Source organism: Varanus komodoensis, unplaced genomic scaffold (genome assembly GCF_004798865.1).
Source record: "Varanus komodoensis strain SLA01 unplaced genomic scaffold, ASM479886v1 scaffold47, whole genome shotgun sequence".
Lineage (NCBI taxonomy): Eukaryota > Metazoa > Chordata > Lepidosauria > Squamata > Varanidae > Varanus > Varanus komodoensis.
The window spans coordinates 4,326,115-4,339,224 of NW_025336045.1; the positions used below are offsets into that span (position 1 = coordinate 4,326,115).

At 42.4% G+C, this 13,110-nt stretch overlaps 1 protein-coding gene across 1 annotated transcript in view; it reads left to right on the forward strand.

Moving 5' to 3' along the window:
* Positions 1–13,110, forward strand: part of LDAH (lipid droplet associated hydrolase) — a 103,825-nt gene that overhangs the window by 80,408 nt on the left and 10,307 nt on the right. The window contains 1 exon segment of the mRNA XM_044445157.1: positions 4,442–4,524. Coding sequence (XP_044301092.1) covers positions 4,442–4,524 — 83 coding nt within the window.

Genomic DNA, 13,110 nt, shown 5'->3' on the forward strand with positions numbered 1-13,110 from the left:
GCACTCCCCCTGTCTCTCTCCCTGCACAGGTCATCGTACAGGGCGAGAGACAGGGGGAGTGCATCCCTGTTAGTTCTCCTGGACCTCTCAGTGGCTTTCGATACCATCGACCATGGTATCCTTCTGAATAGGCTGGCGGGATTGGGAGTTGGAGGCACCGTGTGGCGGTGGTTCCGCTCCTGTCTCAATGGCCGATTCCAGAAGGTGGTGCTGGGGGACTATGGCTCTGCGCCATGGCAGTTATGCCATGGAGTTCTGCAGGGGTCCATTTTGTCCCCTTTGCTATTTAACATCTACATGAAACCGCTGGGAGAGGTCATCAGGAGGTGTCGGCTGCAGAATCATCAGTACGCTGATGATACCCAGCTCTACCTCTCGTTTTCCACCAATCCAGGTGAGGCAGTGGCTGTGCTGAACCGGTGCCTGGCCGAGGTAATGGGCTGGATGCGGGCCAATAAACTGAAGCTCAATCCAGACAAGACGGAGGTCCTGTTGGTGGGTGGTTTGGGCCTCAGGATGGGGGACTTGGGCCTTGTCCTAAATGGGGTTGCACTCCCTCTGAGGGAAAGGGTTTGCAGCTTGGGAGTGCTCCTCGACCCTGAGCTGTCTCTAGAAGCTCAGGTGACGGCGGTGGCGAGGAGCGCCTTCCTTCAGCTTCAGCTGATACATCAGCTGCGTCCCTTCCTGGAGAACGACTGCCTGGAGACAGTGACACACGCGCTGGTCACTTCCTGATTAGATTTCTGTAATGCGCTCAACGTGAGGCTACCCTTGAAGACGGTCCGGATACTTCATTTGGTGCAGAATAGAGCTGCCAGGTTGCTGACAGGGACTGGGTGTTGTTCTCATATAACCCCAGTTCTCCGTCCGCTCCACTGGCTCCCGATTGAAGTCTGCGCCCAATTCAAGGTGTTGGTGATGACCTATAAAGCCCTAAACGGCTTGGGACCTGGATATCTAAAGGAACGCTTGCGCCCATATTTGCCCTCCCGCCCCTTGAGATCAGCAATGGATGCCCTTCTCCGGGAACCCTCTGTGAACGATATTAGGAGGGTGAGTACCCGGAGGAGGGCTTTCTCTGCGGTGACGCCCCATCTATGGAATGCGCTTCCCAGAGAGGTCCGCCTGGTGCCGTCGATATATGTTTTTCGGCGCCAGGCCAAGACCTTTTTATTTAAAACTTATTTTAATTGCTAAATTGTTGAATTAATTAGGATTTTAAAATTTTTAGCCGACAATGCACCGGGTGTTTTTTAATGTTGTTTTTTTTCTTTTAAATTGTTATATCATTATTATTTATGTATGTTTTTATGTATTCTTTGTGAGCCGCCCCAAGGCTTTGTTGCGATAGAAATGTTTTAAATGAATGGAAGGAAGGAAGGAAGGAAGGAAGGAAGGAAGGAAGGAAGGAAGGAAGGAAGGAAGGAAGGAAAGAAGGAGCTCTCTTGGATAAAGGAAAGGCAACTTAACCAGTGTGTTTCAGTAGTTCTTAGGTGTCTCTCATGCCTTAAACTACAGCCAAACTGTCAAGTTTGTGTAGAATATATTTCTAAAGAAGAGCTAGAGAAGGTAGAAGCCTGCGGCTATCCTTGTGATCATCTTTGTTGGAACAGAAATGTATTTTGTGTGCATGTTTTGCTTTTTGCATTAAAAAAATTCTTCAAATGCTTGGCTAACCAAATGGAAAACAATCTGACTTGGAACTTCTGTATTGTTCCATTGCCGTGACGTCACTTTGTATGTTTTATGTCACAAAGGATCCCAGATGCTTGGATTAGCAGCTAGATAGTATGGCGTTTGTTTGCTTCTTGATTTACTGTACTGGTTCAGTGTGGTGCTCTGTGCAGCAGCCACAGCTAAGGTTGCCGCATCAAATATTTTTTATGTTTGGCTAACTTGGGGCTCACATCCACTTCTAAATTTAACTGAGTTAAGTCTGTCATGCTGAACTCTCCTGTATTCCTAAATTGGTTTGACATATGTAGACCACATTTGTTTGGATTTTTTCTTTTTCATTAACTGACAAGTTTCTAACTTTCAGTGTATATAGCCTCAAGCAATGCATTATGACCGTTCAACTTCCAATGAGTCTCCATTAATACAATTTTCTCTGCTGCAAGCCAGCGACCAGGTGGCATGTGGACATTGCAGTAATCAAGCAAAAACCTGAAGTCTTCCAGGGAATGACATGTGTGCTGCGGCTGATAAAACTATTGACTATACAAGTGGGTTCAGATTGTAGATTAAATCGCTGGATGGATCTCTCTGTCGATGGAGTGAAGGTTACCACTTCTCCCACAGGAAAAGAAATAGCAATTGCTCACTTGGACAAGTTACTAAAATCTATGCAAATTGAAAACTATCCATTGGCAAACCTTAAAGTTTCTTTTTTAAGTTTGCAGCCCTACAGGGAATGAACTGAAATGTAATAGGTTTCTTGTTTGCTCTCTGAGTGAGAGCGTGCCTTAGAAAAAAAAGAAGAGAAGGCTGTCCATCAACGTCTCTTTCTGAATTCTTGTTCTAGAGATATCAGCTGAGCATTTGAATACAAAATGTTAATATGTCAGCCCATTGCTTCAAAGCCCAGGCCATCATTTGCTTGCTTGCTTGCTTGTTTGGCTTCCTTGTCTTTTTGTGTAGTCTGAATGTATGAATGGTTTTGAACTTCAGTGGTGTACATGCAGATAATTTTGTCTGACAATCAGTGCTTAATTGAATTGGTTTCAAATAGCTGTAAAGAGTGAAAGGGGCTTGATTGATTTCAGTCATTAAGCTTTGTAAGGTGTGTTTGTAGGGGGGCTATTAATTTAGCTGATGTGGATATTAAGCTTTGGCTGTGACATTTGAGTTAAAGAGCTACCAGTGATATAAAGCCCTCTTTTCTTCTCTTGGTCCTTGGTTTGGAGTCCCATCAATGTTGCACCATCGTATATAAATCAAGCATGCTTTGGCACCATTAGCAGTGTCTGTTAGCAAAGGCATGTGACTAAACTGACTCTAATGCATAATTGCCTAGACTTGGGAGTGAAGGGAAGGAGCCCAGGCAGGGAGGGGGGCATCTCATCTTCCAGGTCAAATGAGGGGTCACTTGCATGACCATAAAGGGAAATTTTCTCTATCCCTAAGTACATTAGACCTGACCCAGGAGCAACTGCAACCCTTCAAATTACTCGTTTTTCACTACCTCCTCCTATTTGGTATGTGGAACGGTTAGAAAAAGGCAATCTTCACAGGCTTTATCAGTTTAAGTAGGCCTTGCAAAGTCATTGAACTGTTAGGCTACAGACTGATAAAGTATTATTCACAAGCTGGTTAATAGTTACAGTAAAAATTATGGTTGGGGGGTTTTTGGGGGGGGGGTGTTTTTTAAACTCAGTCTTCCTCACTTATTTGATGGGCAGTCTGCTTCTTACTGGGCAGCCTTGAGAAGAGAAGACTGCGGGGGGACATGATATCTCTCTATAAGTACGTACCTCAAAGGCTGCCACAAAGAAGAAGATCAAGATCTCTTCTTGCTGATGCCAGAGTGTAGGACACAGAATAATCAATTCAAGTTGTGACAATCCAGATTCAGGCTGGACATCAGGAAAAGCTTCCTCACTGTCAGAGCAATACAATAATGGTACCAGCTGCCTAGAGAGGTGGTGGGCTCTCCCACACAAGAGACATTCAGAAAGAAACTGGGCAGCCATCTGAGTGGATGGTGTAACCTGATGTCCTACCACAGCAGGAGGTTGAACTCAATGGCCTTCATGGCCCCTTCTAACTCTACTATTCTATGATTCCTTGGCAACGCCTGCCCGTCCCTAACGCCATATACCAGGGTCGTGTAGCCAGTGGCTCTGAAGTCACCTGTAGCTGCTCTGTGTGTGGCAAAGGAGAGTAAATTAATCTCAGTATTGCTCTGAATTTACTTGATAGCACCGACCCCATTACCCCACTGACAGCAATCTCAAGTGGAATTATGGGGAGGAGGGGGGCATTTGGAAATGGTGGTGGGAAAGCAGCAATTCTGAAAGGGCTTTAGCCTCCCACTCCCACAGCAACACTAAAGCAGTCTCCTGGAGGGAGGTGAGGAGTGTGTGTGTGTGTACATCCGCAGCCCCAGTCTGCCCGCCCCCAGTAATGCATGCAGCTCCAGGACTAAGAAGGTTGTGCATCAAGGCTGAGGCCTTCTTCCTTTCCTCGCTGCATTTCTGGGTTCTGCTGGTTGCTGTTCCTATATTTTTTTCTTCTATGGTTCTTCATTTTGTGTGATTGATTATATATTTTGGTTTTTAAATTAATCTCAATGCTGCTTTGAATTTACTTCATAGGGTTGAATTTACTAGTTACGTTAGCTAACTGGAGCTGCCTCAACCTCATTTGATGACCGTAGCCACCATTTTTTAGTTTTCTGCATAAACTGGATTTATCGTGTCTGTATCTCTTACTTCCACAGCAAATGTTATGTATCTAGGAAGTGAAGAGATGAGGATGATCACAGAGAGAAACAGTGCTATTATAAGACAGCATTTGAAGAAGGTAATCCTTTGTTTTTCAGTTTTCTTAAATTGCCTGCTAGTAGTTACTATGCTACCATGCTCTTCAAAAAACAGGCCCTTTTGTCAGATCGCTAGCTTTGCAGAGCTGGTCTGCATACTTCTCTTTGAAAGATGTTCTGCATCTGTATGTTGCCTTAGGATGTAATGTTCATTATTACACCATTAATAAAATATTGCAATATTAAAAATCAGAATAACACAGATATCCTGTATTCAAGATAAGTTAAATGAATATCTAAAATTTTAGATTTATTAATTTATTTGCATAATTTGTATGCTACCTGTTATTCCAAGCAGAAGAAAATTCTGTGGGTGCTTCACTTGAAAAAGTTACAAATGTAAAGCATATCTCTAAAACAGATTAAAGCCACGCCAGAATAAAACCAAGATGAAAAGCAAATTTGTTATAAAAATATAAATACCTAAATGAGTCGGTCAATATACTGTACTATCCACTGTTTTAAAATGTGGTGAGCCAATAGACTTTCTAAATATCTGAATGGCTCAGTCCCAGTGGTCCTGAATAGAGCCAAATTTCTTGGGCCACCAGGTCTGTGCATCTACTCTTCCCTGGATCAAGGGAAACCTGGAGGATCTTAAATGGCAGGAGCAAAGCTCACACAGGCAAAGATGGTCTTAGAGGTGTGCAGCACCAAAGCCTAGAGGGCACTTTAGATTCAATCCAGCACTTTGGAAGGCATGACATAACTGGGGCAGCCACTGCAAAGCTGGCTGAATATTTTCTTTTTCTTCCAGTGGTAGAAAAGAGGTAAGTTGCATTAAACTGAAGCCTCTAAATCATGGGTCCTCAAACCACGGCCCACGGGCCGGATCCAGCCCGCCATGCCCATTTATCCAACCCACCATAGAGGTTTTGGACTAGCTACGCATGCACCAGCTTGCTCTCAAGGAGATTGTTTTGGACTCATTCAGAGAAAAGGATCTCCTTGCGAGCAAGCCACTGCTGGGCTATGAATATTTAAACACAGTAACCTGTTCTGATTAGATTAACAAATATTCTAGTTCCTCTTTGATGTATTCTTCTCAGAATATCTTTATACAAGCAAGATTCTTCAGTGTAATTCACATTATGCTCATTATAGTTGTAAAGTAGACCAACTTCCCTTAATTAAAGGCTATGGCAAACAGCAGGTCTTGCAGGTGCCTTCATTTATTTCCATTTGTTTTTCTGGACTATGTCAATCCAAGCAGTGCTTTGGCACCTGAGAACCTTCTTTGAAAATCTGTGTTTTATTGGTTCCTCTGTGTCATTGCACTTTTAAAGTGGCACACTGTACCCAGGAAAACATTTTTTTAAGTTGAGGCACAGTTATAGAAAACTGGCAAGCCCACAGCAGAACCAGATGCAAGGGTAAAGTTAAACCTCTCCCTCTTTTTTAATTCTTCCTTCTAATAATTTCTGGGAATGTGAAAATTAGGGGAGAAATGTGAACTGGCGTGAAGTTCAACCTGAAGTGTACTGACAGTAAAAGTAGGTTTGACTAATAAAGGTTGGAAGTTTACAAGAACAGGAACTAGAGTCCAAGTTGCTGTAGAGTTGGCAAGTTGTCACTTTGAAAAATTTATGCTGCTTAGTAGTCAGTGTGATCATAAGTGTAAAGCCAATCTTAACACCTGACAGTGCCAGCTGCTGTGGAAGAGAAAAGTTATTTCTGGACCCCATTTGCATGTTGCGTGCTGAAGGAGGTGAGAGAAGAGACACTAAATTATTCCTGTCTTTCCAAGCCCAGCTTCACAGCATAATTAGTACAAGTCAAGAAGAAAGAGGAAATATGGTTCTTCTCAAATTTGGGTGTCCCAATACAGCAGTGCTAACAAGTAAGGAGACTGGAGGGGGCTGGGACCATTCAGAGTCCATTAGCAGAAGTAGGTCACTAGGTTTAGAGGCAGAAATGATTCACATCAGATGCTTTGCAAGAGGAAGATTTTAAGTAGACAATTAAAGTCCAAACGTTCAGTTCACCCAATGCAGAGACACCATTGGCTATCCTAGGACAAATGGCAATTAACATAAAACTTGAATCAAAGCACATGAATTAAATGTACTCAAGTCCACTTCATATACTTGCTAGCAGGTAATTCTGTGCACTGCACCAGACCAAAGAAGTAAGTGCCATGCAGGATCAGACCAGGAGTCCAACAGCGTTCCGTTTCCACAGTGGACAACCAGCAGCCTTTGGGAAACCAAAAGCAGGGTATGAGTGCAATGATACCATCCTGCTTCGATGTGGGAGGCACCCCAGAGCCCTCATTCTAGTAGCCATTGATAGCCTTTTCCTCCATGAATTTGCCTAATCCTCTTTTACCACCATTCACACTGGTGACCATCATTATATCTTGTGGTAGTATAGTCTTCATTTTAACTATGTGTATTAATGAAATGCTTCCTTTTATCTTTCCCAAATCTCCTGTGGGATTCACCTGAAGATGATGTGTGAGCTGAGATATACACATATATCAAGTTTGCTAGGCCTCAAATTTGCATTGATTGTGTTCTCCCATCCCCAGATTCATTAGTGATAACAGTAATTGAATATGTAGACATGCATGAATATGTCTATAGTGTATGCCTAATGCAAGATGCACATGTCCCTAAAACTTAATGAGTAGAATTTGTGGCTAGAAAATCAGTAAACAGGTACTCTTTCTGCAGAGTCTTCTTAAATTCCAGGCATAAGTTTGCTTTTGCTTTTCAATAGATCCAGAAGTTAGCCATGTAGGTCATAGTGGGTATAGAATGTAACATTCTCTTCTGTTCCAGAGTGGGTTAGTTTGCATCAGGCAAATAGCTGTGCTTCCAGTTTCTCTCCTTCTGGAAGAATCCTCCCTCCAGCACCACTTCTTCTCCACAATTCACACAGCACAGTGGGCTGCAGGATAGTGAGAGAACACATGTTTGCCTACAGAAGGCCCCATCCTTAATCCCTGGAACCTCCTGGTAGGGCTGAGAAAGATCCCTGCCTGGAAATCTGGAGAGCTGAAACCGGCCAGTGCTGACAATACTGGCCTAGGTGGACCAACGGTCTGACTTGATCCAGGCAGCGTTCTGTGTCCCTGTTGTGAGCTGCTGATGGAAGACAAAGGGTGAAGCCCTGGTGCAGGTATATAGAAGTCCTATATGTGCACACAACACAGGATCGTTTTCTGTCATGGCCTGAGACCCTCCATAAAGATGAATTGTCATGCACTGTAAAACTGAAGTCACAATACCTTTGAATAGGCCCCTATTTTTCAGAATTAAAAAACTGTTCTTTTAAAGCACGGGCTCATTTTGTTAAAGCAGCCTGAAAAAAAAATTGTGAGCTGAAGCAGCCAAAACCAATCTTGAGCTGGTTTTATTGAAACAGCTGGTCTGGTGTTGCACAGTTTTCTTGACCCAGTGTCCAAAGCTGTCCATAGCAGTTTAATAGTTATTGCCCTTGAAAGGCTCATAATCTGGAAAGCAGCAGTACGGAAGACACTACAGATGCGTACTCTCTGCCCACAGCCAGAGTAAATTACTTCCCTCCAGTTGTGGAAAATCTTCCAACTACACTGTATGAATAGATCTAAAATGCTCTCCACAGCCAGGAACACCTTTTATTTTGGCAGGTCCCATATGCTTTTTGGACTGCATACTGCTGAAGTCCGGAGTGGAAGTTAGGAAAGCTGCACATGAGGATTTTGCTACACGTAGCATTTAAGCAGGCTCTGGCACATGGAGCAATGTCCAAAATTTCTCTCCCACATGCTCAAATTAGTCCTTCTGTGACACACCCAAGATTTGAAAAGTTAGCACTATAAGGTAGACAGAAACTGAGCATGTGGAAAATGGAAGATAAGTGAAATGGCTATTGTGAGTTACAAAATAGGCACTGGTTCATTTGTTACATTCGGCTCAAGAGCAGTTTGTTCACATGAGCACCTTAACACAAAAGTGTACAACTTGTACAGCGTTTTTAATCAATTCCATTCAACAGAGGCTGCCTTTTTATGTGCAGCATTATTAAACGTGCATGAACTTTTAAATGTGCGTGTCATATTATTAGCTGCCTTGAGCACCATTGTCTTCAGGCCAAACCATATGTTAAATTTGCCCATGAGAGATGTGTGTGTACATGCATATCTGCATTTATTCCATCATTCCATTTGTACTCCACATTTCCATTAAGTCAGCCCTAAGATGCAATCACTTGATAATAGAAGTAATGGCGGGGGAAGGGTTCTTTTGTTTTATCGTGGGGCTGATGGAAATTTTAGTTGAAATCTATAGGGCTGAAGAAAATTATAATTCAGTGTTCCTCAAGATAAATTGCTGCCACGTGGTGCCTCCAAAGTAGTAAGAACATGATGTTTCGTTATTTAAGATGGAAAGGCTGGGAAAAAAAGTTCTACAGCTCCCAGGATGCCCCAGTAAACATGGCTAGCTAAGGGATGGTAAGAGTTGTAGGATTTTTTTTCTGTCTAATCATAAGATTGTGCCCTTAATATATTTCTTCACCACCTTTCAAAACCATGCTGTCTGCCATGCAGATTCCTATAAAATAATTGTAAGAATAAACGAAATTGTTGACGATTGGTTGCCCTCTAGTAGTACTGTGAAGTAGCCAGCTGGGAGAATATGGGAGTTGTCTGCAGGGCACTAGGTTGGAGAAGGCTACTCTAATATCTGCCGTGTGAGGCAGGCCACTTCAGCTTGCTTAATGATGTGGCTATCCTTATTCTTAATGGTTAGTGGATACTGGATATCATAACTTTTCTAAGACAATCCAATGAGTCTGCACATGAATGAGATCTCTTTAACACATCTCTTTATCCACTGGACTTCAATATTCCCAGTGCATTTTCTGGTAGAGTAAGGAATGGAGTTTGACTCATGCCCTTCAAACATATAATTTTCCAGGTTCAACATCCTTCATAACATTGTATTATGTGAACAGTGCCCCGAATCGCTGCAGATTACAGAGCATATCTGCTACAAGTTTGAATTATTTTGATATTACTCTTGTGTGATTCTGTAAGCAAAGGAAGATACAGATCACCGTTCTGGGCTCCGAACCATGTCAGTAAGAAGAAATTGGCAGAGCTGCCACACAGTGTCCAGGGAACCCAAGGTAGCGATAGTTGACCCTAGAAACCCCAGATCCAAGAAGTGGTCTAGAAGGAGTAGTTTTCAACCTAGTCAAGTCAGGAGCTGCTGTAAGCAACAATCTGCTACCTGGGACCCAGTTTTGCATGGGAGAGCGATCCATGTTTCTTTGAAAGGCTTAACTGTGCTTGGTTTATATTTTTAATATCTCTGCTTAAATGTGTAGCTTTACTTTGCTCAGAGCAACATGTAAAATTCAAGTGTTCCCTGATAACGCCTTTCATTGCTCTGATAACCTACAATTTTGAAAGCAATTTTAAAATAGTTTATCACCATTTTTATCCAAAGGCACAGCAAGAAAATTCAATATTGCATTGCACCTAGGGAAATGAGTAACATTTAGAATGTTGTTTCATTCATTAGATTTCTTTTTAACCCAGCATTTCTTGAAAATTAACAAATCTGCTTAGTCTTGACAGAATAAGAAAAAGGAAGTACAGGAGAGCACCAGCTGATCTCCATATGGCCAGAGGCATTTTGTGAGAGAATTGCTGTATGTGAAGTGCTTTTGGGTTAACACCAACACTTCAGTTTACATCCAACTGGTAATGCATGTTAAGTTCAAACCACAAAGTAGAATCTCAAAATAGAGAGAGAGAGAGAGAGAGAGAGAGAGAGAGAGAGAGAGAGAGAGAGATCATTTGTTTTCATTATTTTACTGAGATTGGAAGAAGAAAGTTGACAGTGAAAAAATAGCTTAAGGCAAATTTACAGTATGCTTATTGAATTCAGGAAAAGGGTTTCCTGTGCTGAAGCTTCATGAACCAAATTCCAGCCAGCCTTTGATAGGTTTGTTGGCTAATTACTGTGGGTGGCTCTTGTTAACATACTGCACTGCACAGGGCATCAGTTTTCAAATGGCTGCTTGTGAGCCAGAATCAGGGCTTCCCGAAACTGAGCAGTGTTGCTGTTTTGTTTTCTATGTATTTGCTTGAGGTGCTGCTGTTTTTGTTTTTAACGTAAGCAAAAGATGCAGTGGAGAGAGGAGGAGAAAGATTAGAGGATGGAGAAAACTCAATGGAAGAGAGACAGAAATATCTACAGCCGAAAGTTAGAGGGAGGTTGCTCTTGTTTGCTCTTATTTCCTCTGATTTAAGTTGGCCCTACTAAGCATAATATTCGAAATGAAGGATGCCTTAGAGTGTCCACTTATGAATCAACAAAAATAAGGACATGCATCACAGAAGAAGGTAATTTACATAATATTTGCAAAAGCAACTTTTGGGGCCCCTTTGGCAACCTGATAAACTATCCTGGGCACCACCACCAAATGGCTGCCATAAAGGAATGGCTGGGCATGAATGGCGAGTAACTTACAAAGAAGCCTGTATAAATGGCAGAGGTAGGGTCTGAACCCCAACACACTAAACCATTCCTTTGAACTACTCCAGTGCCAACAGAAGCCTGTTTCATAGAAAGCCAACTGTTTTTCTATCCCCCACTCACCCACTGGCTTCCTTCTGGCTTCCTGTCTGCTTCCCTGATCCCCCCCAGCTGACTAGCTGCTGGCATCTCTAGCCCCCTCATCCACCATGTTGGCTTTTGTTTTTCCCCTTTTCTTGACGCCTGGGCACACAGCTAGGGAAAACAGCAGCCTGCAGCCATCCACCATCCTTATTCCTTAAGGACATTTCTGAGACCCCTGTATGGCCCAAAGGCATGCGGAGGAAGTTGGGATGGCTGCAGCAGGAGGCACTCCCATACAAATGGCCAAAAGGGGGAATGCATTACCAAAAACAAAGGTGTGGGGGAGAACAGCAGTTTGAATGACATTTGTATGTGCTAATATATATATGCAAATCCAGATTATTAGGTAAAGAGAAATGTAGTCCATCTCCACGGAGTGTGGAAGGTTGAGACCAGGTAACCTGGGGCTCAGTCTGCCATTGTAGTGCTGGGGCTGGAGGGGTGGCACTTCTTGCTGCGCTTTGTCTTCAAACCAGAACTGCGCAAGACAACCTTTGAACAGGGGGCACCTTCCAATCGAGGATGGTCCACTGTGTAGAAGACCTGTGTCCACCCTATGAAGACACCCTATGAATACCTGCCATACTTTAAGAGAGTTGTTTTCTTTTTCTGTCATGGATCACAGACAGCCACGGAACAGGGAAAAGAGGTTGTGGGGTTTTTGTCGGTAATGTACACTTTTTTGAGATGTTGTAACCCCAATGACAGCAGAATGAATGGCAGGAAATCATTATTTTCTTAGAAACTCTTTAAATGTAAACATCCTGTTGATAGCAATCTCAGATTCTTTCGGTATTTTTACAACATCTGCCATCGTTGTGTGTCTCCCAATTCTCATACAATATTTTATGGAAATTGCATTTGATAAATTGTTCAAGACCCCCCCTCCAAAAACAAGTTTGAAATTGGAATAGTTAGAAAATACATGGGATAGTGAAGGATGAACAAAATTAAAGTTTGGAGGGGTTTTGTTGGCTACTTTATATGGGTGGCACGGAATTACAAGCTTTTGTACAGATTGAAAATATGTCTGGATATTCTTATGAGTCCTGCAGTCTAGTGAATTAAATATGTATTCACCTGACTGAGACTCTAGACTAGAGGAATACCTTGAAGATTTAGCTTTGATTCTGTGATTTATTTCATTGATTTATCAGTGATGATGGGAGACAGCTCAGAAAATTTTAAGGTTAAAACTGAATTATAATTTGTTTCTGCCATTGCAGAAGGGAATATTGAACCATGCAGATGGTGTTGACTTCTACTGAAGTTATTCTTGTTTAAGCAGTACTTGGAGAAGGACAGGATATGATGCGTATGTATATCCTGCACCATGTCATTTCTAGGGTTGCTGCATTTAGTTTGCTACAGCTAAGTTCAATGAATCAAAAGTATTTGACTAATTAAAATATGCCTTTTATGTATTGAGTGGTCCTTAATAGTACGAATTAAATTATACAAAAATTACAGATCTTGAATTGATGCCTTTATTCTCGCATCTAATCTGACTCTGAAGGCCAAAACAGAAGCTTTAGGATCTCCCAACATGACATACACATCCTGAACATGTTTTCTTGGAAGCTAATTATACTGATCCTCTTCCATGCTGTGAGGCTTAGGAGTGTGGCTTTGTGGAGAGGTCTGTATCCAGAAGAAGGCTTTCTCATTCAGGTTTGTCCGTATGCAGACTGGATGCACAAGCGTATGCCTAGTGCCCTGTGCAGTTCTTGTCCGCTGTGTACACTGTATATGGGGATAGGCTTTCAAGTCGGTTACAGTCCGGATGCGTATTTCTGTGTGCCACAGCATGCAGTTAGCGCTTGCCTCAGACTTTCTATTGAAAAAAATGCTTTGCAATCCTGGCCTTCTTCATTTAACGAATCCTGAGCATCCCCATTATCATTTTGATGCACTGTTTATATTACTTCCAATGTGTACGATATTCTGTAA